The 25,937-nt window shown below is 40.3% G+C and overlaps 2 protein-coding genes across 2 annotated transcripts in view; one reads left to right on the top strand and one right to left on the bottom strand.

The window, feature by feature from the left end:
* Positions 1–1,273, bottom strand: part of EIF2B1 (eukaryotic translation initiation factor 2B subunit alpha) — a 222,402-nt gene extending 221,129 nt beyond the window's left edge. The window contains exon 1 of the mRNA XM_044068553.1: positions 933–1,273. Coding sequence (XP_043924488.1) covers positions 933–945 — 13 coding nt within the window. The 5' untranslated portion in view covers positions 946–1,273. The remainder of the gene's footprint in view (positions 1–932) is intronic.
* Positions 1,274–1,364: 91 nt separating this feature from the next.
* Positions 1,365–25,937, top strand: part of GTF2H3 (general transcription factor IIH subunit 3) — a 320,617-nt gene continuing 296,044 nt past the window's right edge. The window contains exon 1 of the mRNA XM_044068551.1: positions 1,365–1,703. Coding sequence (XP_043924486.1) covers positions 1,694–1,703 — 10 coding nt within the window. The 5' untranslated portion in view covers positions 1,365–1,693. The remainder of the gene's footprint in view (positions 1,704–25,937) is intronic.

Below are 25,937 nucleotides of genomic sequence, written 5' to 3'. Positions count from 1 at the left end.
ATTCTCAGCTAAAGCGTTTTTTTTGTGGAGACATGCGTGAATGGGCGTACCTTCGTTGAAGGTTGTGCGTCAGGGCTGGCAACTCGGTTAGTAAAAACCTACTGCCAATCATTAGCGGACCAGAGTTCCGCTGTGGCGAGTCGACCCCTAACCGGGAAAAGCCGAAAGATACAACAACTTACATCACTGCGTCGAATCACAATCAGCGAGCACTTATTCATCGAAGCTACTAATGATCGAACTGAGTTTTCAGCAAAATGTTTTCCTAGGGCAAACCAACGGTGTGGAATTTGCCCTTTCCCCCACTGTAGTGCGATCTTAGAGCTGGTGAATTTAGTTAGGGGGGTCTGGGGGACATACCCCCCCCATCTCGGTAGGTGTTGAGACTAATGGTCTTGTTCACAGTCGCTAGGGAGGACTAGCGTTGGTTTGCCCTTGGAAAAATTCTGCTGAAAATACACAGCTATAGAGCGATCGGAATTTAACTTCATAATGTATGAGCTGTTGCAAAGTTGAAGCAAGCAGCCAGTTAGAGATGCAATATACCCCAACTTAAGACATTTTTAATGGTCAACTATATCTACAGCGTACGCACGAAAATTCTGACTTTTTAAAATTAAATGTACATGTGCAAGTACGTAAAGAAAGCAATATCTAACTGATCACATATACACAGCTACCAAAACAGCTAACTAGCTATATGTGCAAATATCGGGCTTTAAGTTTGACGCAAAGTTTCAAATCGGTTAGCTGTGCGATAAATCACGAACAAAAGAAAAGTCCTTAAAACGGCCCAAAACCAAACCTTAATGAGTTAGGCACAGACAAACTAAATAAAATTACCGAGATATCTTTCGCTCTATATGATAAGTTTGGATTATCAAAAGCCCCAACTAGGTTCACCTTTCAAAAGCAACAGAAGACAGAATTACCATTGTTATTCATTCTGCCAAAAGTAGATTAGTTCCAACTCCTCCTTTGAGTCGAGATTTAGGCAGTGACCAGATGATAGGTATCAGTTCTGTTTTCAGGTAATGACCAGATGGCAGGTACCAGTTCTACTTTCAGAACTCGTGTTCACCCATTAAGCGCTTCAGACAACTGCAAGGTTGTCGTGAGAAAAACTTAACAAAGAAAATGTTAACACTTGAAATTATAAACCTTTTAGGTATAAATAAATGACTGAACAATTCCTTAATAATTCAAGACAAAAAAAACGTGTATTTCCTCTGGACAACTCTATTACACTAGTATTTGTTCAAACGGAGGAATCATTTTACTGTCGGACTAGCTTTATGCATGGTAGCCTCATTGTAACAATCTTCCTAGAAAGCGTTCTGTTAAACTCTGTCACGAAATAAGTTGGTAAATTAGACAGCAGAAATTTGAGCACCACTTAAGTTAATTAATGTACTTAGAAAAGCGGCACAAGACGGGGGCATTACATGAGTGAACTGCTTTCTATTGGCTATAATGTCTACTGTATAACAGAATAAACAACTATAAGAAAGACGACCCTTTAGGCACAGCTACGGGTAAAAAATGAGTAGCTAAAAAAAAATGACATCATCAGTTTGCGCCACATGTCATCGACATACTTGCATAGCTATGGTATCATTGGATACAGGAATTTCACAACGTGTGGTTGATGGTGTGCGGTTAGTGATGCATTTCTACATCTTTGTGTGGAGTCATGGCTTCTGGTTAGTTATCTTTCTTATGATGGGATGTGATGTTGCTGTGACATTTTAATACATTAGAATTGACTTGAATTTATTATGAAGGAAAGTCTGTGCAGTTTTTCATTTTGTATAACTAACGTGCTGGTAACTCGACAGTTCAGTGCTTAGTAACTTGTCATGTCATTTTAGCCGAAGATCAAAATATGTACTTTAAACGTTATAGATGGGCATACAGAATGTGTGAATAAATTTTAAAGGGTATCTAGTGTGCACGTTTCTTGTTCGGCAGATCAGAGTATCTGGAGTGTAATTTCGTTCATTGATTTGTACTTTATTTATTTCTTACTGTTTGTTCACCGGGTAAGTGGGCTGGGCTCATAGCTCTCAACAGATTTTTGCCTTATAGTTTGATCTGCAACTCATAAAATGTGTGTTTTTTTGGAAAATTGCTGATGATTGAAGTCATTAAGCAATGACAGACATTTGAGTATCAGACTTCATACCTTTCATAAAAGGCATAAGTTTATAAGTAAGTACTAGGCTAGCAGCTGTTGTAAACAAGTACTAAGCTGGCCACCCCCGTGGACAGTTTTAAGCCTAATGACTTTCCCGCATAATTAAACACTGCACCTCTTGATTGGGAGGTAAACAACACCTTACCCATTAAGCCAATTTATTTATTGTTTTTCCTTTGCCTTTTCCCAGTTAGGGGTCGCCACAGCGGAACTCTGGTCCACTAATGATTGGCTGTAGATTTTTACAGTGCTGAGGTGCCAGCTCAACGCCCAACCTTCAACGAAGGCACGTCCATTCACGCATGTCTTTCGACGCTACTCGACCGCGGGGAAGACATGCAGACTCCACACAGAAGGCGCTCCTGGCAAAAATCAAACGGGAGAACCTCTTGCTGTGAGGCGACAGCGCTACCACTACGGCTTAATTATTTATTTATTTTACATGGCTGGGGGTGTCTGAGCCGAAAAGGCCCTTTTTCAGCAGAGGCCCAGGGAGAAAAGCTCCACACAGAAAAAAATACAGATACATGTAGATATTTAGACATGATCAGTATACACACAAATTACAATAGACATGTTTTTACAGTGGTATGCAGCACATCAACAGTTACAGTGGAGAGAACAAACAAGAAAATATTGATTTAAAAATAAAGGTAATTAATAGATTTGTGGTGTACAGCTGAAAATGTGGAACATGGGTAGAATACATACATAGTTCACAGGTACAGTAGATACATTGTACATTAGCCAGTGTTTGTGTGTAAGAGTGAAAACTATTATCAAGTACTCTAGATTTATTATATGTACCTTGTCCTCTTTCACTAGCCTGGGGAGCAGTCATGACACTGCCAACTTTGCTTGAGATGTTGCCTAATGAGGTTTTTAAAGGAGGCTTTGGACGATGTGTTTTGTATGCTAGTGGGAAGAGAGTTCCATTTTTTAGCCACTGAACTACTATATAGTGTGTCTCCAAAGCTATTGTAGCTGTTGGTGACTTCTAGTAGTAGTTTGCTTGATCTAAGAGGCCTTTTGGCTGAGTGATGTTGTACTAAGTTTTTGAGGGCAGGACACTTATTGGGCAGGCAATACATAGAATGACAGAGGCAGAGCTGATTGTAGGTTAGGAGGTTGGGCAGTTCAAGCCAGTGGAGCTGTCTCAAAGCAGTACAGTGCTAATTTCTGTATGAGCAATTTGCAGCAAAGCGGGAAATTATATTATAGCAGGCTTCCATTTGCTTAGTTCAGTTTTGTTGAGAGTAGTCAGAATGGGAGATGCATAGAGTAGAGTGGACAGAAGTTGGGAGTGGTGGCTGATCTTGCGTTGTTGGTAAGAAACGGTTTGATATGGTAGAGTGATCCCAGTTTGGCATGTATTTTTTAATAATTAAGTTGAGATGACTATCAAATTTTAGGTGGGAGTCTATGGTTATTCCCAATAGTGTAGCCTGTGCCACTGGAGTGACTGGAGTAGCATTTGTGGAGTAGATAGTGAATTGATTATCAGTGTTTTTGTTAGAACTGGTTATAATCATAAGCTGGGTTTTCTTTGGACTGAGGATAAGTTGGGCTTTGGGAAGGTAGTTTTCAACTTCAGAGAATGTTAGTTGAGTTGTTTGCAGAAAGGTGGGAATATTTTGTGCAGCACAGATTAAGGTAGTATCATCTGCGTACTGAATGATAGATGCATGCTGTGTGGAGTATGGAGGTCATTTGTAAAGATTGTGAATAGTAGTGGTTCTAAGATAGAACCCAGTGGGACTCCATGGTCAGCTGAGGAGAGGGAGAATTTTCCCATTTCAAAGCTTGGTACCTGTCAGTTAAATAGCTTTGGAACCAGGTAAGAGTGGAATTTGATAGGTGATATTGGTTTAGTTTAGCGGGATTTGGTGCGAGACTGTGTCAAATGCTTTGGACATATCCGCAGGCCTTTGTTTTTGAGATGTTTACTGTGTCTGTGAAGCAGAGGAGGGCTGTAGTGGTACTATGGGCAGGTCTGAAACCATGCTGAGTAGGTGACAGGATGTTGTTTAGGAGATGTTTTAGCATCTGGGTATGGATGCATTTTTCTAGGATTTTGGCCAGGGTGGAGAGTATAGCAATTGGTCTGTAGTTATTAAGTTCAGTCCAACTCTCATTCCAACACGTTCAGTGCAATTCTCATTCCAGCACAAGACCTACTGTTCTTCAACTTCCTAAGCTTATAGGTCAAGTACTTATAGTCTGTCCCTATTGTTGGGCCTTTGTCCAGATTTCTTGTGAGAGGTATGTCTGATCTACTGACCCTTTACAGCCTCAACCTGTGCTCAGCGAGTAGAAAATACAGTAAAATTGTATTAATCAAAGATATAATATACAAAATTAATAAATTGTAAAAGTCAGTGCATAATAATGACGTAAACTGTAGCATTCAGTATATAATAAGATTAAAACACTAATGGTATGACTAAGAAGATCCAGTTAGAATTCACTGAGAAAAGAACAAAGAAAAAGATGCAAATAACAAGCCAAGCCTTGCATGATGTACAGTACAGTCATACAAGTAAATGTATAAACATATACTCCTGTGTACATATGAAATATTTATTGACATTTGGTGACTGGGAAAGTCCGACTGGTAAGAAACCGATTTTCAGCAGAGGCCCCGGGGAGAAAAGTTTCAGTGGTACAAGTTTATGCAGAACATAGATATACAGTAATAATTTAAAAAGGCATTATCATATGTGTTCTGACAGGATACAGACAAGTATTTAGTACAATATTGCAAAAGGAAAAAAAAAATTACAGGTGGTGGTTATCATATAGTTTAACGTATAATTAAAAATGCAGCATGCAGTACCTTATATAGTGTTTCACAGGAAATAATCAGAAAGGTTTTGTTCAGAAATTGCAGGCAGAGAAGGTATAGAATGTGTAGGCTATGTAATTATAGGATGTTAGGGAGAGTAAAAGAAATTAGAATTAGTGAAGATGTAAGTGAAAAGAATCAGGAGAAGGATGGGAGACTGAGTAGGAAGATGATATAAGACTTATTTGGGAAAGATCATAGTCAGATTCATTGTGTCATTGTGGAGAATAATTGAGTATCTGGGGTTGATATAGTAAGAAGGGGGTATGATGAAAGGGCAGAGAGAAGTTTTGTTTTAGTTCAGGAAGGATGTTTAGGGAAAGATAGACTAAAGCATAGTTGCCGAGTTGTAGTTTGAAGATTTGATTGGAGTTCTGGGGAAGAGTAGGTTAAAGATGAGTTGCCAGGTGATAGTTTAAATGATAGATGTGAAGAGGGAGGTGCGGAGGGGTGAGTTGATAGAGCTAGACTATATGTCATAGTTTATGCTTAGATGCATGGGCAGATATGGGAGTTTAGGTAATTTTTGTTTAGATTAAGTTTGAAGGATTTAAGGGATGAAGTAGCAGAGATATCTGGGAGTGGGGCGTTCCAGAGTTTAGCTATAGCATAGGAGTAGAGGCTTTTCCTGGCTCTTTTAGTAGTTCTGTGCAATTTTAATAGTAGTTTGTTAGTTGAGCAGAGATTTCTGGGTGGGATGTAAGGCTGTAAGATGGGCTTTGAGGCAGGGCAGTTTGTAGGTGAGTAGATCAGTTTGTGAGTGATAGATACTTGAACATAATTCAGGTAGTGGGGAAATACTGACCAATTTAGGTTATTAAGGACATAGTGGTGAGTGAGACTGGATAAACTAGTTGCAAATTTGGCAATTTTATGATAGCAAAAATTGGAGTTTATTCTTTACAGATGTAGGGAGGTTAGTGAGTTTAGGGGCCCCATAAAAGGAGGCAGAGGAGTAGGAGGATATTGGCAAGTGTTATTTTGGTTGGAGCATCCATAGTCTGTTTCTGTCTATAGAATTTACAGAGTTTAATGTGCATTTTTTAATTGAAATAACTATGTGTTGTTCGAAGATGAGTCTGTTATCAATAATTATACCTAATAGTTTTGCCTGTGTTACTGTTTAAATTTGAGTTTTGTTTTGTGAAACATTTTTGAAATCCTGTATGATTGGCTTTGGAGAGAACACTAGGAGCTTAGTTTTATTTGGGTTTAGTAGTAGTTGGGATTGTTTAGCCAGGTTCTGATAGAAGTGAATGCATCCTGTGTGATTCTTAAGAGGTGTCGAAGGCTATTGGATTTGGAGATAATAGTGGAATAAGGCAGTGTGAAGGTTGTTAATGAAAATATTGAAGAGTAAGGATCCAAGGATGGAGCTTTGAGAGACTCTGGCGATATTCACCTGGTAGTTGGACTGGATTGCCACTTGATGCATTGTTACTTTTTGGTTAAGTAAATGAAGAACCATTTTTGTGTGGTTTGTGATTTGAGAGCATTCTAGTATAGAAAGTTGTTGTAAAAGTTTTGGATGTGACACTGTTTCAAAGTCCTTTGATAGGTCAAGTAGGATTAATGATATTAATTGGCCTTTGTCCATGACTTTGTTCACAGTATCTGTAAATGATACCAGTGTTGAGGTGGTACTATGATCAGGCCTAAAACCATGTTGGGTGGGAGAGAGATGAGATTTATCTAAGAGAAATTTTATTAGTTGTAAATGTATAAATTTTTCAAGTATTTTAGAAAGAAGGGAGAGAATAGGGAAGGGTCAGTAGTTAGTTTGCTGGTTATTCTGCCTTTATTTAATGGAATGATTGATTTCCAGAGTTTGGGGATATTGCATTCTGAGCTACACCTGTTGATAAGTATACTAACTGGATAGGTCATTGCATCAGCGGCGATCTTTAGGTATTTGGATGGAAGATTGCTAACAGAGAGGAAGCAAGGTTTTAGTTTAGAGAGAAGTTTATGTATTATAGATGTGGGTACAGGTTGTAGAGAGAAAGTAGCTGATGTGGTCCTATTTGTGCAAGAGTGATGGAGAGGAGGACGGGTGTTTGTATTGGGCTGGGTGTTTTCAGAAACTGGGTTGGATTTCTGGTAAGATCGGGGTTGCTGTTAAGTGTGGAAAAATTTGCAAGTTTTAGCAAACTGTCAGTAAAGTGATTATTGTCCTAATATCATATTTTGTTGTGATTAGCTTACTTGCTACTTACCACCACTGGTGTCTCTATCTCTCTCTCTCTCTCTCTCTCCCTCTCCTACAAGTACCCTGCTCTTCACTGTTCTGTTCCAGACCACATTTTTCTGAGAACCTACATAACTTGTGACAAAGGACCCATCCAACAAATACCCGTGGCTTTCTCACTCAGCCTCTACTCCCAGCTCCCACCTTCAATGATATAAGAAAGTATGTTATCTATGTCCTATCTGTAAAACTTGCTACCGTCCACTGTTGCTTCAGGGGTTCAAAAGCTCTCCCTGAGCCGGGTCAGCCAGCAGCCCCCCCCCCAATACTAGCTACCTTGTACACTAAACATCTTTGCCAACTCTTACTACCTCTTTTACTAGCTTTTCTCCCTCCCTTAACTAGAACTAAATCCTACCCCCCCCCTTAGTGTAATTGCTTGTAACTCTAGCTTTGCCCAGTAGGGGGCACTCCTGTCCCTTCTATTAATTCTCCTGCTCACCCCCTTTTTTATTCTGTTTGCTTTACACTATACTGACCCGACCTAGAACTACTCTGTTACTTCACACTGTACCCTCTCTTCTAACTTGCTATACTTCCCTGTTTTCTTATACACTCCATACTTATCCCTGCTCCTTCCCACTTCAGGCTTACTTCACTTGCCTTCAGTATTCAGCTCTGCTGACTGTTTCACCTCCAGCTGCTCCTTTGCCTGTTTCTACCCGCTCCGTTCGCCCTGCGGGCTCACTCCGCTCCCCATACCCTACCCCAATTCCCACCCACCCCCAGAGGTCCTAGTCATATACTTCACTAACCACTCCCCCCTTCCTTCTTATCCTATCACTCACCTCTCCAGGCCACTCCTTTATCTCACTCTACTAATTAGAACTACTCAATTTCCTTTTATACCACCCCCAACCCTTACTATCCATCTACTACACTACTTTCCTTCCCAACTCTACCTCATTTTAAATCTCCTCTAATCTCTTCCCTCATTATTTTGTACCCTGCTCTATACCTTCCATAACTCCCTTCGTCTTTTCTACAACACCTATTTATACTGTCTTTCCCTACTTATAATTACATTTTAGCATGGCCCCATCAAATAAACATAGCCTCTTAAACATACTACTCTTAACCACCACAATGGCCTGTCTTACCATACCTTACTTGCTCACCTGCTTTGAATATCTTTTTCTCCCTGAACACAACCATTACATCCGTCAAACACTAACATCCTCTTTCATCTACTCCCTTAATCACAGCAACATAACCTGTAAGTCCAACTATATGCTACCAGAATTTCACAGAGCTACCCACATTAGCTATTTCTCTTCCAAAAATAATTTTAATAACCACTATAAACTCCTTAGATCTCTGCAACACCCCCTCCTAGACGGTGATATTCATCCAAATCCTGGTTCCAATAATAACTATACCAATAACCCAATCAATTTAACATTACCTACAGTCTCAACACTAACAAAACCATGCAACTCCCTCTTCATAGGTCACCTTAACATTAGAAGTGCTAACAATAAAATTTCCTGTCTACATGCTCTCCTTGATGTACACTCATTTGACATACTATGTCTTACGGAAACTTGGCTTAAACCATCTACTCTAGACCAGGAAATTACCCCTCCGGGCTATAGCATCCTTAGAAATGACCGTAAAACCAAAAAGGTGGAGGTATAGCCATTCTCTATAAATCTAACCTCCACATTTCCCACATTAATGTGCTTCCATAATTTGCCACCAATTCTGAAATCCTAACTGCCAAACTCCAAATCAAACTGTGAGCTTTGGCCAGTTAAGACCTGCATGCTATCAACTTGAACACATAAGTGAAGCTAAGTAACTTTTATCTGCACTTTTTAAAGTAATTTGTTTGTGTTGCATTGAGGAATATATAGCTGGAAGCTGTGACTCTGTTTTTCAGTAGTGCATGTGGTATTTTCAGTTAAGGCTTGTTAAAAACCTGCATAGCCAGTGATAGGTGGGGGTAGTTTCCTTCATTGTTATTCAGTTTCTGTCTTATACAAGTGGTACAGTGAATTATCTTCTGTTTAAACTGTGAGCTTTGGTCGGTTAAGACCTGCATGCTATCAACTTGAATGCATAAGTGAAGCTAAGTAACTTTTATCTGCACTTTTTAAAGTAATTTGTTTGTGTTGCATTGAGGAATATCTAGCTGGAAGATGTGACTCTGTTTTTCAGTAGGTTCCTGCCCACCCTCCCTGTTTTTGTGTTGGTGTTAATCTTGGTGGCTTTGAAACTGCCCGCCCCTCTTGTAAATTTGCACTTGGATACTCCTCCTGGGCCCATCTCATTTGCTCACTCAAAAAAAAAAATGTATCTGCTTTTACTGTATTTGTGTTTCTTCCTACTTTGTTTTGCTTTTGCATCATCTTAAAAGTACTCCATTGTATTTATTACTGCTTAGTGTAACTCACTCTAAGCCTTTTAGTTTAAGCATTTGGGCTTCAGACCAGTTGTTTTACATTAAGAAGGTTTGTGTTCTGCACTGTAGTGGCAGGACAGGTAGCTTACATCCTTCTAAGTTGGGAACTGCTGATTGAGGGCTCAGTGTTTGTTATTCTAAAAGTGTATTCATTCTGGTTTAAGCACTTGGGCTTCAGGCCAGTTATTTTACATTAAGAGGGTTCGTGGTCTGCACTCTTGTGGGAGGAGAGGCTGGACTCTGCCCTTCTGAGCTGGGAATTTCTGGTTAAAGGCTTATAGTGCCTGCATATTTGAACTGCTTTTTACTATATTGGTACACCTTGTTTGCTGTAGCATAGACTAGATCCAGCTGCTGAATCTAGCTTTGTTTGTATAACTTGAGCACTAATGCAGGCATTCTTTAAAGTATTCAATTGTATTTATTACTGCTTGGTAGTAACTTGATTAAAGTGTAGCTATCATTCTAAGTCTTTTGGATTAAGCACTTGGGCTCAGACCAGTTGTTTTACATTAGGAAGGTTTGTGGCCTGCACTGTGGTGGCAGGACAGGTAGCTTACATCCTTCTAAGTTGGGAACTGCTGATTGAGGGCTCAGTGTCTGTAATTCTAAAAGTGTATTAGTTCTGGTTTAAGCACTTGGGCTTCAGGCCAGTTATTTTACATTAAGAAGGTTCGTGGTCTGCACTCTTGTGGGAGGAGAGGCTGGACTCTGCCCTTCTGAGCTGGGAATTTCTGGTTAAAGGCTTATAGTGCCTGCATATTTGAACTGTTTCTTACTAAATTGGTACACCTTGTTTGCTGTAGCATAGACTAGATCCAGGCCTGCTGAATCTAGCTTTGTTTGTTTGCTTGTTATTTCCCTGAAATGCTAATTCCACCTAAAACGCGACTTTTCAGCGCTTTTGTGGATCCCTAGTGACATCTGCATTGCTTACTGTACTTATTTCCTTGTTTCACTTGAAAGAAAGTTACTGTTTGTCATTTTTGCATTTAAGTTACCTGTAACACATTACATTTAAGTTACCTGGCACTTGCTCACTAAAGCAATTATATAAGTCAGCACTAAAAAATTAAAAGCACTACACCCTCACAAACTCCCCTTGAGTACCATGTTCCCCATTGGCCCTTTTTTTTTTTTTTAATTATAAAGGAATTCCCAATACTATTCTAGCATGTCCAAAGGTCACTTGTCAGTCTCCTCTCCGGTCCAGCTGGTGAATCTGGGAATCTTGAGGCAATGTTACAACTGCCTCATGTACACAGACAACCCTCTCCTCCTCCCAACAAATTCCAACACATGTGAGAGATGGAACCATATAGCCAAACTGGAGGCTAAGCTCTCTCAACCCAGTACTGGCGAAACCTGTCCGGAGGAGAAGGAAACAACACTCACTACAATTCCAGTCTCACATAGACCTACCACGACAGCAAACCAAACACATAAACATACTCGGAGGCTCTAAATAAAAATCTGCCTAAGCAGCAGAGACCTCCAAAGCAGACACCCAAGCAACCGCTACCCCAAAACAAAACACATGCAACACATAGCTCACAAAGCCAGTGTGCCGAACAGTCACAGCCCTTAAGGCTAAACAACACACCTGATACACTTGTAATAGGTGACTCTATCGTCAGGCACACTGACGTCCCACTCACCAGGCTGAACATGGAGAAGGTCACGGTGAGCTGCCTGTCGGGCGCTAGGATCCCCCACATAACACAAGCACTCAGGTCACTCCAAGGCAAGTACAAATATGACTCTGTCATTGTCCATGCTGGTGTGAATGACCTGAGACGTACCTCCCTGGACTACATGAAAAGAGACATAGAGGAGCTCTCTGAGCATGCGGACCAGGCCGGTATGACCCTGACCTTGAGTAGCATCTTACCCTCGCCAAGAATGATGCCACAATATGAAGACAAGATGATCAATTTCAACAATTGGCTTAAGTATTGGTGTCATTCAAAGTGGATCCAATGCCTGTCAGCCTGGGATGACATGCTCGACAAGCCACGATGCTTCACTAGGGACGACTTGCACCTGTCACCCCTGGGCTTTCGGATATTGGCAAAGACTCTTGCTACCCCCATAGTGCCTTTTTTAGGCAAGGCTCAAAAGACAAACCCACCTCCATAGGTATCACAAGGGATAAGAGACTAAGAGTAATACTACTCAACGCCAGAAGTCTAAACCTCAAGATGCATGCACTCGAAACTCTCCTTAGCATGGAGAACATCGATATCTGTGCTGTAACAGAAACCTGGTTCAAGGCTCCCGAGATCACCCCAGCACTACCAGGTTATACCTCATAACATGCTTTCCGGCCCCAAAACTTGGACCGAACCAGAAAAGGAGGGGGAGTATCAATATTTGTCAAAGATGCCCACACCTCCAGGTTGGTGGCACAGCACAAAGCATCACCAACATGGGGACTCTATGCTCCAGACCAGAAGTGTATCCCTCACTGGTAAGATCAGACCATAAACTAATCTCACTGGATATTCACATCCCGACCCCACCCCCTGCCCAGAAAACCACAGTGAAAAACTTCTCTAAAGCAAATTTCACACTCCTCAAAACCGAGGTGGAATCCTTCAAAGCCCCCGGGCCTGTGGAAAATACAGCCCAGACCGCAGAATCCTTTATAAACGCATTCTATGAACACCTTCAGGAATGCATGGATCATGCAATTCCAAATAAAACCAAGACCCAATCCTCCAAAGGCAGACGTCCTGTCTGGTGGACCCCAGCCATAAACAAACTATACAATAGAAGGAGGAAGCTACTACATGATAGAGCAAAATCCCAAAAAGGGAAGGCATCTCTGATCAGTGTTAGCAAAAAACTACAGGCAGCTTCGAGAGAAAAATTGCACAGGACACTAAGGATAATCACAAGGCTTTCTTTAGTTATGTTTGGAACCTGGGTGGGAATTCCCAGATATGCTCAGAATTAGTCCAAAATGACAAAAAAATACACCGAACCCACAGACATTGTCAACATCCTAGTTGACAGGTTCAGCGCAAACTCCCCCCCTCCCCACCAAAAGGGCAAATATCTATCCCAGCAGAGTGCTGCCCCCCTGACATCTCAGATGCTCAGGTAAGAGCCGCCCTCTCCAAAGCAAAAAAACACAGCATCAATGGTACCAGACGGTGTCCTGGGCTGCGTCCTACATGAACTCCAAGAAGAGCTAAACCCAAACATAAAACTATTGTTCAATCTCAGCCTTACCACAGGATATGTACCCAAAGAGTGGAGTACAGCAACAGTGGTCCCTCTCCACAAAGGTGGTGCCTCAACGGATCCTGGAAACTATCGCTCCATAAGCCTGACTAGCTTGGTCTGCAAAGCTATGGAAAGGATCATCATGGATCTCATAAAAAAAGATATTGGGGACCTACAGACACTGGATCCTACCCAGTTCAGCTTTGTTAAGGGCAGATCTTGCCTCTTAAACCTGGTCGATTTCTTTGAAACAGTCACCAAGGCCATTGACGAGGGGAAGGTGGTCCACACAGCCTACCTGGACCTCGCAAAAGCCTTCAATACAATACCCCACTCGGGCATTATAGATAAGCTCACCAGCTTAAATATAAACCCCTCTGTCACTAGATGGGTTGCAAACTGGCTCAAGGACAGAACCCACATGGTTAGAATTGCTGGAGCCATGTCAGACTCCAAACCAGTTACAAGTGGCGTCCCACAAGGCTCAGTCCTGGGACCTCTCCTGTTCGGTATATATTTCTTGGAGGTACAGGCCAACATGGAAGGACTGTGGCTGACCAAGTTCGCAGATGACTGCAAACTGGGCGCTATAATCGACTCTCCAGCCGACACAAGCATCCTCCAAAAGGGCCTCATAGAAACAGACAACTGGTGCCAGAGCCATGGCCACAAGCTAAACGCCAAAAAGTGTATAGTCATCCCCTTTGGAAAAAACAAAGTGCCCACAAATTACTACATAGGTGGTAATTCATTAAGTACAGAAGAAGTAATTAGGGACCTGGGGACCCAAGTTGATAGCAATCTCTCATTTGACAACCACGTGGCCAAAGTGGTTAGAAAAACATTTTATATAGCCCACCTAATCATGAAGGGATTCACATCTAGATCAGGGGAGGTCATCGTGCCTCTTTACTCATCCCTCATCAGGCCCATAATTGAGTACAATGCCCCTTTTGGGGTGTACCTTAACAGACACCTGCAGCAACTGGAAAGACCCCAAACGTACCTCACCAAAGGGCTCAAACAGATGCCATATGCTGCCCGGTTAAAGAAACTCCAGCTCTACTCAGTGGCATACCGCCTGCTCAGAGGCGATCTGTGCCTGACGTATAAAGCCATGTCCAACCCAGAATTAATGGACATGCTGCACCTCAAAATCCAAATCCCATCGAGCGACTCGCTCGAGAGACTTGAACCTCAGCACTGAAATAAATAGGACATGCTGGAGGGACAGATTCATAACCCAGAGGCTCCCTTCACTCTGGAATAAAATCCCAGTCCAGGTTAGGCAGAGTCCCTCATTGACTCTCTTCAAGAGGAATCTTGATGAGTGGATGGGGGATCGTAGGTTTACCCCGGGTATCACTTCTGTGTCACTGTTAGACAGAGGCACAGTATACTAACCTCGAAAAAGGGCATAGCAAAATTAATTTAAAATGGGTGGCGAAAGCCAAACACACTCTGGCTAGCCTTATAAATGCCCTAGGACAGATAGCCTAGTATGAACCTATGAATAATTTCAAATCCATCTATCTACTCTGTATGTATCTACCCCCAGGTAATAATACCATTACTCTCGAAAATCTACTCAATCACCTCTCTACCCAACTACCCCAGGAGACCATTGTACTTGGTGACTTTAACATAGACTGGTCCACTTGCAGTTCTATGAATCCTTCCAATCACATAAACCTCTTTGGTTTCAAACAATTAATAACAACTCCTACAAGACTCCACAAACCTAGCAATAAGGAAACTACTCTGAATTGGATCCTTATTAATAGCCACCCTGAAACTTATACTCCAGGAACCCTTCCAGATGACAATAGCGACCACATGCTTGCTTACATTATTAGACAAAAAGTCCATCTTCCAACCACTCATAACATCAAAACCTCCCGCTCCAAAAAATTCTTTAATCCAGACAGCTTCCTAACTGAGTTGCAAGCATGTGACTGGTCACCACTAACCCATCTTGAACTTGATGAATCCGTTACTTACTTTAATACTAACTTTCTTCAAATCCTTGACTGCCATGCCCCTTTTCGCACTACTAGAATAAAAACAAAACCTGCCCCATGGCTCACAAAACAAACCAGGCATCAGATACTCCTTAGAAATAAAATCTGGGCAAAATGGAGAGCTACCAAATGCCCAACAAACCACCTTCACTATAAACAGCTAAGAAATGCCACCAAGAAGGATATTCTTAGAGATAAAAAAGATTTTACCTTCAACTACAACAAACCAGCCAACAAACTCCTCAAAAGTTTTGGTCTGGAATAAACAAACTTCTTCAGCCAGGCAAGACCACTACTCCAGACCCCAAATGGTTTCAACCATAATAACTCCACCCAGATCCCTGATGCCTTTAATAACTACTTTACTGAAGCCATTCTAACCTTGGCTAATTCTTTACCTCCTTTCACCACTTCCCAAACTAATACTTGCAATAGTTCACTACCTACCTTTCAGATACAACCTGTATCTACATCCCTTATCTGTAAGCTACTTCAAAAACTGAAACTTTGCACCCGTTCTGCTGACCATCTCCCATCTGAATTCCTACAAATAACCGCAAAAGCCATAGCATATCCCAGCTCCATCATTATCAACAGAACTATCTCAGAAGGCAAAATCCCTGCTCTATGGAAGATATCCCATATTATCCCACTACACAAAGGTGGTCCTTCTACTGAGCTTTCAAACTATCGCCCTATTGCCTTACTGTCCCCTTTAGCTAAGTTCATGGAAAAGTATGTTCACAAACAATTTCTTAACCACTTACTACAAAGTAACGTACTTGCAAACTGCCAACACGGCTTTAGACCATTCCATAGCACATCGACTGCCCTCTTATCCTTTACAGACTCCAGAAATAAAAATTGTAAAAATAACTCATTTTCCTCTACTCTATTTATTGACTTGTCGAAAGCCTTCAATATGGCTAACCATAACTTACTACTAGACAAACTAAATACCCATTCTTTCAACCCTCAAGCTATACAATGGTTTAAGTCATATTTGGAAAATAGACAGCAAGCAGTACTTTGGCAGAACAATTTGTCTTCGCTACTACCAGTCAATATTGGAGTACCCCCAGGTCTCTATCCTAGGTCCCCTTCTCTTTTCTTTATTTATTAACATTCTACACAGCAACATACCTCAAGCCACATGTATTCAATACGCCAACGACTCCACCTTAATCTGTACCGCCAAGAATATAGCCGCTCTCCACTCCCTTACCCAAACTGTTTTTCAAAATGTTGAAAACTGGTTTATGTAACACTGCCTCCTCCTAAATCCTAAAAAAAACTAAATTACTGCTTTTCACCCCTACTCACAAATCACCTACTCCATTCTTCTCTATAACCTCTAACAATGATACCAACATTACCCCCGATACCACAACCCGCCTACTAGGTGTAACAATTGATAATCGTCTCAGCTATGATGAACACATCAACTCCACTATAAAGTCTGTTAACAAAAAACTTGGTACCCTCTATAGAATCAAAGCCTTCCTTACCCCTTCTGCAAAGAAAACTATTGCCCAAACCCACCTCATTTCTACCCTTTTCTATGCCTGTGTTATATATACTAACCTTTCCAAAAATAACCTCTCAAAACTCTCCACCTGTTATAATAGCATAGCTAGATGCATCACAAGCTCTCCCTTTAAAACTCACCACTGCCTTAACCTCAAACAACTAGGATGGCTGGAATTGAAAAAACATATTCTCTGTCAACAATTACTTATTACTCAAAAGATCCTACACCACCCTAACAACACACCTATCCTCACTAATCTAATTACACCCTATACAAACCGATCCACACTCCGCTCTGCTAATAAGCTTCTAGTTTCCTCAAATAAAGCTAATAACAAAGCTGGGGATTCACTCTTCGCAAACACTGCAGGAAAAATCTGGAACCAGCTTCCCTCAGAATTATCTACCCTTGCTTCTACTTCTCTTTTTAAAAAAAAACATCTTAAAGAACATCTAAAAACCCATTGGCTTTGTCCATGCACTAATCCAGACTGAGATTTGTCTTTACTCTTTTACTTACCCCTTTCCCTACTCCTTTAACCTAGCTCTCCAAAACAAGTTACTTCTCTTTCTTTGAATGATGAGAATAACACTTGTGTTCTCTTCCCTACCTGAGACTTGCTCATACCTTCTACTGTGTGTTGTATAATTAGTTAGTAGAATTTCTACTAAACCTGCTTTAATTCAAAATGTATTATTATTACTCCTTTTAGACTAATTCTACTCTATACTGTAGTCATGTATGTTTCTATAAATTGTTAACTGTTGTAGTTCAAAATGTATCATTGTTGTAGTTCAAAATGTATCATTATTACTCCTTTTAAGACAAAGGATTACATTACAGTCTAATATTAAAGTTTCTATACATTGTTAACTTTGTCATTGTTCATGCTTGGAGCTTTTCTCCCCGGGCCTCTAATGAAAATGGACATATATCCAGCTAGACTAGCCCGGTTAACAAATGTAAAATAAAATAAATAAAATAAAGTGGGAGCTAAACATGTTAGCTATTTGGGTTGGTTCTTTATCAGGGGCTGGTGATGGCTTTTGAGACGTCCCAGGAGTAAGCAGAGTTGAAATAGATTTCCAGAATTTTTAGGTTGCTGGTTTGGGAGGTTAATTGCTGAGAGAAGTATATATATTTTTTTGTCAACAATTATTAGTCTTTTAGTCTTGTTATGTAGCTGTTTATATTTTAGTTGGTTGGTTACATGTTTATCTTTTTGCCAGTCTTCCCAGGCTCGATCTCTAGTTTGCAATATGTATTTAGTGGATATACATATGTTTAAAATGCCAAATTATGAGTCTGACATTTTTTCTTAAATGCCACTTGATTCACATGGTATTGGTCATTTATAGAAGGTGCATTTTGCCATTGCTGGTGTATTGCTGAACTATTCATCATAGCTGTGTTAATCTTAGCAAGTGCATTAGTAATATCTAGGATGGACTGCTGCATCCAGAATCTTTAGGTTGCTGGTTTGGGAGGTTAATTGCTGAGAGAAGTATTTTTTTTTTTTTTTTGTCAACATTTATTAGTCTTTTAGTCTTGTTATGTAGCTGTTTATATTTTAGTTGGTTGGTTACATGTTTATCTTTTTGTCAGTCTTCCCAGGCTCTATCTCTAGTTTGCAATATGTATTTAGTGGATATACATATGTTTAAAATGCCAAATTATGAGTCTGACATTTTTTTCTTAAATGCCACTTGATTCACATGGTATTGGTCATTATAGAAGGTGCATTTTGCCATTGCTGGTGTATTGCTGAACTATTCATCATAGCTGTGTTAATCTTAGCAATTGCATTAGAACTATCTAGGATGGACTGCTGCATCAAGCTTTATCTATATATGTAATTACTATCTGTGACAGACACAGAGCATAATACAAGCCTCAGACACACATGTTCATAGGTGAATACTAGATTAACTGTCTGGAAGGGCCATTTTAATCCTAGCCAATAAACCGAGATCAGAATCAAGTCCTGTACTTTTCGTTTTTGTGGTGAACCTTTAACCATGATGCCAGCTGACATAGTAGCACATAGTCCTGTATTTGTAATGTCAGGTCATTGCTTTGCAGACTGATTTGGCAGCAAGATAGGAGATATTTGCTTCAAGCTGAATCATGCAGACAGCTCATTTTCAAGGCCAGCCTGGAAAGTATACAATTGTATTATAACATAAGGTATTGCAAAACCATTTGTTACAAAATAGAGTAATTGCTGCATAACAGTTTGAGAATTATAATGCAGAGGTAAACAAGATACACACCAACAAAGTTTTAGCAAAGTAGAAGTGTAAAAGAAGACACAGTTACAATATTAAGGTAAAATTCAAAGTTAGCAAGTGTTGTCTAAAGTGCATTTTCTGTAGAGTGTGGTTTACTAGGCATCACATGACTGAAAGCTGTGGCTGTCCATTACGCAACACATACAGTTAGGTCATGCAATATCTGTAACTGACTTTTTGGTGAGGGTGATACCAGTAACACATAGACCTCTCTACCAAATCAGTACATACAGACTTAGAGTAAGGGTTAAGAGGGAACAGGTTTCAAGTAAAACTGATTTTACACAACACACAAACACACATACCTATAGACTTTCATAGATTTGACTTATCTGATGAGTTTTAGTTACCTTGATAAGGTAGTTTATTTACTTTCAAAAACCCAACAGCACACTTTTCAATTTACATAAATGTGGTATGACAGACATGTTTACATGAAGTGGAGTAAAAATATTAATATTTTCTCTTTGTAAACTTTTCTTTGAGTCTTTTCTATAGTGGCCTGATTCTGTAGCAGTTCTACAACTTCGTCTGTCATACACTTAGAGATCAGCTAGCAGCCTAACACAGAATAGCCCAGCATGGACCTTATCAGGAGTATATGGAAATAGAAAAGATACATGTTGCAAAAGTGTTTTTACTGGAATTCCTGTATAAAAATATTTTTCTTCCTATAAAGCTTTTATAGCATGGCATGGAGTATTCTAGAAATAAAAAGTTCATAATTCAGAAAAATGATCATAAATGTACATTGTGGCCTGAAAGGGTAGTTTTTGGTAGAAAATGCAGGGAATTGATGAACTTGACTTCAGGGAGAAGTGATAGGGAAGTGATACTGAGGTGGAATTTTGGAATGAATGAGGGAGGTACAGAATAATCCTGATAATAAGAATGACCAAGGAATGTTAGCTGTCATTTGCAGTCCATGTGTTTTAGAGCACAAGTGTCAGTGGGTATACTGGGCCTGTTTCTTCCTACAAAAGTTGATCTGTGAGACTGCTGTAATTACCACAGCAATCTGCTGTTGGGTTTTTGAAAGTAAATAAACTACCTTATCAAGGTAACTAAAACTCATCAGATAAGTCGAATCTATGAAAGCATATAGGTATGTGTGTTGTGTAAAATCAGTTTTACTTGAAAACTGTTTCCTCTTAACCCTTAATCTAAGGCTGTGTGCCTGCTCCATTATACTTCCTGTAGTCCAGTGTTTGATTCCCTCAGCCTCCGTTACCTAACTGTGTGACTCTGAGCAGGTCACTTAACCAAGAGTTCCTGGGTTGAGTCGGAAAAAAACAAGGTCCTTGGAGGTCATTGCTCTGCCTCAATAACCAAGAAAAATAAAATAAAGTGAATAGTATAGCCCCTCTGTAAAAATGTTGTTTCATTTCCAAAGGCCATCTTTTCTTTCATTTTGTCTGATGCATTGCATGTGATTTGATAAGTTATACTCTGAGTATTTCTTTTCATATATAGCAGTGGTAGCTCTTAATGTTTAACATCCTACTGACTGTGTATAAAAATAATGCTGGTTAAACAACAAATTCTACATTCTGTGAGGAATATCAATGGAAAGACAAGTTAACAAATGATATTCGTTAAAGTGTGTGCTTTGGTTCCATGTGATTTGCAGATCTCTGCAGCTATGTCATAAGGGAATGAAAAGTTTAAAAAATTATATTATGTTATGGTTGCATGACGAGTGAAATTTGGGCATTAAAACTGTGATGCGAATGTGGGTGCTAACAACTCTGAAGTGGGATTTAATTAATGAAGCTAATGAAATGATAGCATTAGGTGTGAGTGATAAGCTTGGAAATAATAATGACAACAATACTACTGTATTTAGAAGTAAGAATAATCAAGTTATAATATGTGAATGTGCAGGGGACACTGCTGTCTGATGCACAAGGTATGGTATTAGATAAGCAGTGATGAAGGAAATTTCTAATCCATATTATTATTCATACTGATGAGAAACATTAAGTAATAAATATCTCAAGTACTGAACTTAATAAGACACCAGTAACATTGCTGAGTAATAGATTATGTTTTACACCAAAGTATTGAGTTGACATTGCCCAAATTTTCATAGATGTTTATGTTTGTACTAGAAGCCTGAATCTTCATTTGCAGTTTGGTAGTAGACAGACTGCACAGGAATGCTCTGTTAGATGTGATTGTATGACCTCCCCAAACCGATTACTGTATGACTTTTCTCTGATTGTGTGGTTCAGTATTAATGTACGACTTTCCCAGCCTTGTGGTTCGGTTACTACTGTATGATATCTCATAACCCTGTGGTTCAATTATTACTGTATGACTTCACCAGCCTTGTGGTTCATTTATTACTATTAAGACTCCCTGCAACCCTGTGGTTCAGTGTACACCGAACAACTCCCCCCGACCCAGTGGTTCAGTGTACACCGAACAACTCCCCTCGACCCTGTAGTTCAGTGTACACCGAACGACTCCCCCCCCCCCCCCCCCATGGTTCAGTACTTTTATTTTAATGTAAATTTGCCTAAGTCACAAGTGATAATTCAATAAAGGTGTTTGAAGAAAAAAAAAGATTCAAACAGATGCAGAAAAGCAATAAAAAAAGCTGTTTATATTGTGAAGCTTTTCAGATAATCAGTAAGTAAATCTAAGTGGCCTACATTATACAGTTTACCTAAGTCCCACAAACATCTGACAACTCTTGTTGAGACCTGATGTAGTGAGGAACAGATGTACTGCCAAAGCTTCTCCTGATGTGTTTGGATAATGTACTAAAACACCTAGTTAAACTCAAGGCTTCTTAAAACATATTGAGTGCATTTGTTAAATCTAGAAGGATTTAATCTGGGTGAACAAAGTTTTTTTTCATGATTGGTGATGATTAATACACTATACAGATGTGAAACATGATGAGGGAATGGAAGTGGTTGAATGGTATCACAAATAAGTTTGGGACTGGGAACTGTGAAGATGCATTTGTGCAAGTGTAATTATCCCTGTGTGAGCTTGTTTTGAAGAATAATAGCTTTTATGGAAAATAGAATATGTAGAGACAAATGCTGCCATGGGGATATCCTGCCTCCTTGAAAACCTGCTGTTATTTAGTGTTTAAGGAAGAAATATTAATAAGTAGATTTAATGTTAAATACTAAACAGATAACATAATCAATAAAATGTTTACTTTAGTAACGATGGCTGCACTTTGATGGTGTCTAAAGTGTTTGTTCATTTTATTTTATTTAAATTTGTTTACCAGGGTAGATCCATGATCAAACAGTGACCAATTACACCCTTAGAGTGGACTACAGGCTTATCTCTGGTGATGACTGGAATTAGTATGTATAAGTAACAAGGATGTGCTCTGTGCTTCCTCGCACCAAAAAATCATTTTAAAGGAGAACAGCAATTGTGGATATTAGCTGTTCTTGGTTTCACTGTCTCATTGGCTATATTTCTGGGACTCTCATTTATGGATCTTGGCGTAACAGTAGGGGGCTAAGGATAAGGGTAATAACATACAAGATAGACTGTAGATTACTATAGAAGTTGAGAGTTATAAAAAAATTGGGACATTCTGTTAACAGAAGCCAGTGTTGATCTTATGGAGGACTTGAGTCCTAGTTTTTTGTACAGACATAGTTCTAACTTAAAATATTTGCTTAATAGAAAAAATATATCGGTGATTGAAAAAACAGGGATATATACAATTGAGACTGGGGATATTTAAATGTCATGACCGTATTGCATGCTGTTTCATTTATATCAGTGGTGCACAACGTCCGACCCTCAACGCAACACCATCCGGCCCACAGAAAGTAACCAAAAAATGTTTAAAAAAATGCTACGCCTTACTCCAGTCATCCAAGCTTTCCAGCATGTGCTTGCTTACCTAATTGACTGCAGTTGTACACACCTCTAATTTTAGCTGCTGAAGTTACTATTCTTTGTTGTTTTATAACTTGTAGTCTGTAAACAGTTGTAACTTTCTGCAAAAGTTTGTAATACATCATGGCTGCAACCCAGAATAAAGTTAAACGCAAAAGTTGATGTAGAAAACGGGCAATTTCATGACTGCTGTCTTAAGTAAAAATGCCAGTCACCTGTACCTATTTTTAACTCGTAATGACTTACTATGTTTTGAGGTGGCTGTCAGATGCATTAAGAATCTGTGTAGTGGCCCTCCCCACAAAAAGGTTGTGCACCACTGATTTATGTCCTGACAAAAATCAATAAATCAAATGGTTAACATTACTTTTTATGTTGAATGTCCAAAAGGCATTTTTGTGTGTGTGTGTGTGTGTGTGTGTGTGTGTATGTGTGTATATATATAATATATAATATATATATATGTGTGTGTGTGTGTGTATATATATATATATATATATATATGTGTATGTACACACACACGCACACACATTTTTATATATATATATATATATATATAGGTTCATAGGTAGGTTCATAGGTAGGTACTAGGCTATCTGCCCAAGGGCTTTTATAAGCCTAGCCAGAGTGTGTCAGCTTTCACCGCCCCATTGATTAATTAACTGAGCCTCTGTCAAGAAGAGCCAATGAAGTGATCCCAGGGGTGTATTTTCTGTTACCCATCCACTCGTCGAGGTTTGTCTCGAAGAGTGTTAGTGAAGGGCTCTGCCTAATGTAGTTAGGAATTTTGTTCCAAAGCATGGGGAGTCTCTGTGACAGGAATCTATCCCTCCAGCATGTTCTATTTATTGTTGTGGTGAGGTTTAGCTCACTAGAGCGAGTGGCCCGCAGAGACTTTCTTTAGCTGGAGCATGTCCATCAATTCTGAGTTGGACATGGCTTTGTAAGTCAGGTAGAGATCACTTCTGAGTAAGTGATATGCGACTGAGTACAGCTGGAGTTTTTCCAGTCGGGCTGCATAGGACATATGTTTGAGGGCAGTAATCCTCTTGGTGAGGTACTTTTGTGGTCTTTCCAGCTGTTGGAAGTGTCTTGTGAGGTACATCGCAAATGGGGTACTGAACTCTATGATGTGTCTGATGAGTGACGAGTAGAGGGGCACTATAACCTCTTTTATTTCTAGATGCTTACCCTTTAGTAATTAGATGGGCTACATAGAAGGATTTCCTAACTACTTTGGCAGTATGATTGTCAAAGGAGAGATTACTATCTGCCTGGGTCCCCAGATCTCTTATTACCTCTTCTGTATTAAGGGGGCTGCCACCTATGTGGTAATTCATGGGCGTTTTGTTTTTCTCAAACGGGATGACTATGCATTTTTGGCATTTAGCTTGAGACCATGACTTTGACACCAGGTGTCCATCTCTGTAAGGCTCTTTTGGAGAATGTCCATGTCAGCTGGAGAGTCAGTTATGGCTCCCAGTTTGCAGTTATCAACGAACTTGGTTAGCTATAGTCCTCCAATGTTTGCCTGTACTTCTGAGAAGTATGTGCCAAACAGTAGGGGTCCCAGGACCGAGCCTTGTGGGACACCACTTGTGACTGGTTTAGAGTCTGACCTGGAGCCCACGATTCTTACCATGCGAGTTCTGTCTGTAAGCCAGTTGGCAACCCATCTCGTGACGTAGGGGTTTATGTTCAGGCTGGTGAGTTTTTCTATAATTCCAGAGTGGGGAATGGTGTCAAAAGCCTTGGCGAGGTCAAGGTAGGCTGTCTGTCAAGGTAGGCTTTGTGAACTAACATCCACTCATCTATGGCCTTGGTGACTGTCTCGAAGAAGTCATCCAGGTTTAGTAGGCATGATCTGCCCTTAACAAAGCCGATCTGGGTCGGGTCAAGTGTTTGGAGGTTCCCAATGTCTTTGTTAATGAGTTCCATGATGATACGCTCCATAGCCTTGCAGGCCAGGCTAGTCAGGCTTATGGGGCAATAGTTACCAGGGTCAGTTGTGGCCCCTCCTTTGTGGAGCAGAATAACCGTTGCTGTGCGCCATTCTATGGGCATGTAGCCTGTGGAGAGGCTGAGGTTGAACAGTGTGTTTAGGTGGGGGGTTAGTTTGTTCTGTAGTTCGTGCAAGACGTAGCCTGGGACACCATCTGGCCCCTTTGATGCTGTGCTTTTGGCTTTTGAAAGGGCTGTTTTCGCCTGTGCGTCTGTGATTTCCGGACACTACACTTTTCCGGTATTGTTGTGGGCCCTTTTGGGGGTGAGAGGGGGGTGAAGTTTGCACTGAATCTATCTGCCAGGATGTTGGCAATATCAGTGGGTTCAGTATATTTTGTGCTATTTTGCACTAGCTAAGAGCATATCTGCGAGTTGCCAGTTAGAATCTTGACATAGCTAAAGCGAATCCTTGGCTATTTTTCTTTCGAAGTTAGTCTTGGAGGATTTTTTGAGGGACCTTAGTTTCTTACTGATACTGATCAGGGATGTCTTTCCTTCTTGGGATTTGCTTTTTTTTTTTCTGAACTAGTTTCTTCCTTCTACTGTATAGCCTGTTTATGGCAGGGGTCCACCAGACTGGTTTCCTTCTCTTAGGGGAGTGTGTCTTGGTTTTGCTAGGGATGGCACGATCCATGCATCCTTGTAGGTGCTCATAGAGTGCATTTGTAAAGGTTCCTGCATCTTGGACACTTATCCTTTAGTGTGGGGGCTGTGAAACCTACCACCTCTGTCTTAAATAAGGTGAAGTTTGCTATAGAAAAGTTTTTCACTGTGGTTTCCTTGGTTGGAGGTGGTGGTGTGGTGTGGATATCCTTAGTGATTAGTTTATGGTCTGATCTAACCAGTGACGGGTTGACCTCCGGTGTGGAATACCTGTCGCCCATGTTGGTGATGACCAGGTCCAATATGTTTTCACCTCTGGTAGGGGAGTTTACCAGCTGATCCAGGGCATTTGAGTTGATAAATTCCAGGAAGAGCTGGACCTGGGAGTTTGTACTTAAGTAGTTTTCTCAGTTATTGGTAGGGTAATTGAAATTGCCCAATATCAGGGTGTTCGGTGGGACCTTCATGTTTTCCAGTGTCTCCAGAAAGGCGGAGTGATGGTCCAGGGTCATGGAGGGTGATCTGTAGCAGGCCACAATTTGCATTGCAGATTTGCCTGAGGTTAGTTGCACATGGATGTTCTCGGAGGTATCATGCTGTGCCACTAACCTGGAGGTGTAGGTATCCTTGATGAATATGGATACACCCCCTCCTTTTGTGTTTTGGTCCATGTTCTATGG

Source organism: Protopterus annectens, chromosome 4.part0 (genome assembly GCF_019279795.1).
Source record: "Protopterus annectens isolate FY-2018-M chromosome 4.part0, PAN1.0, whole genome shotgun sequence".
In the NCBI taxonomy this organism is placed as follows: Eukaryota; Metazoa; Chordata; order Ceratodontiformes; family Protopteridae; genus Protopterus; species Protopterus annectens.
Note: the sequence above shows the minus strand (reverse complement) of the source record. Positions and strands in the feature narration are given on the sequence as shown.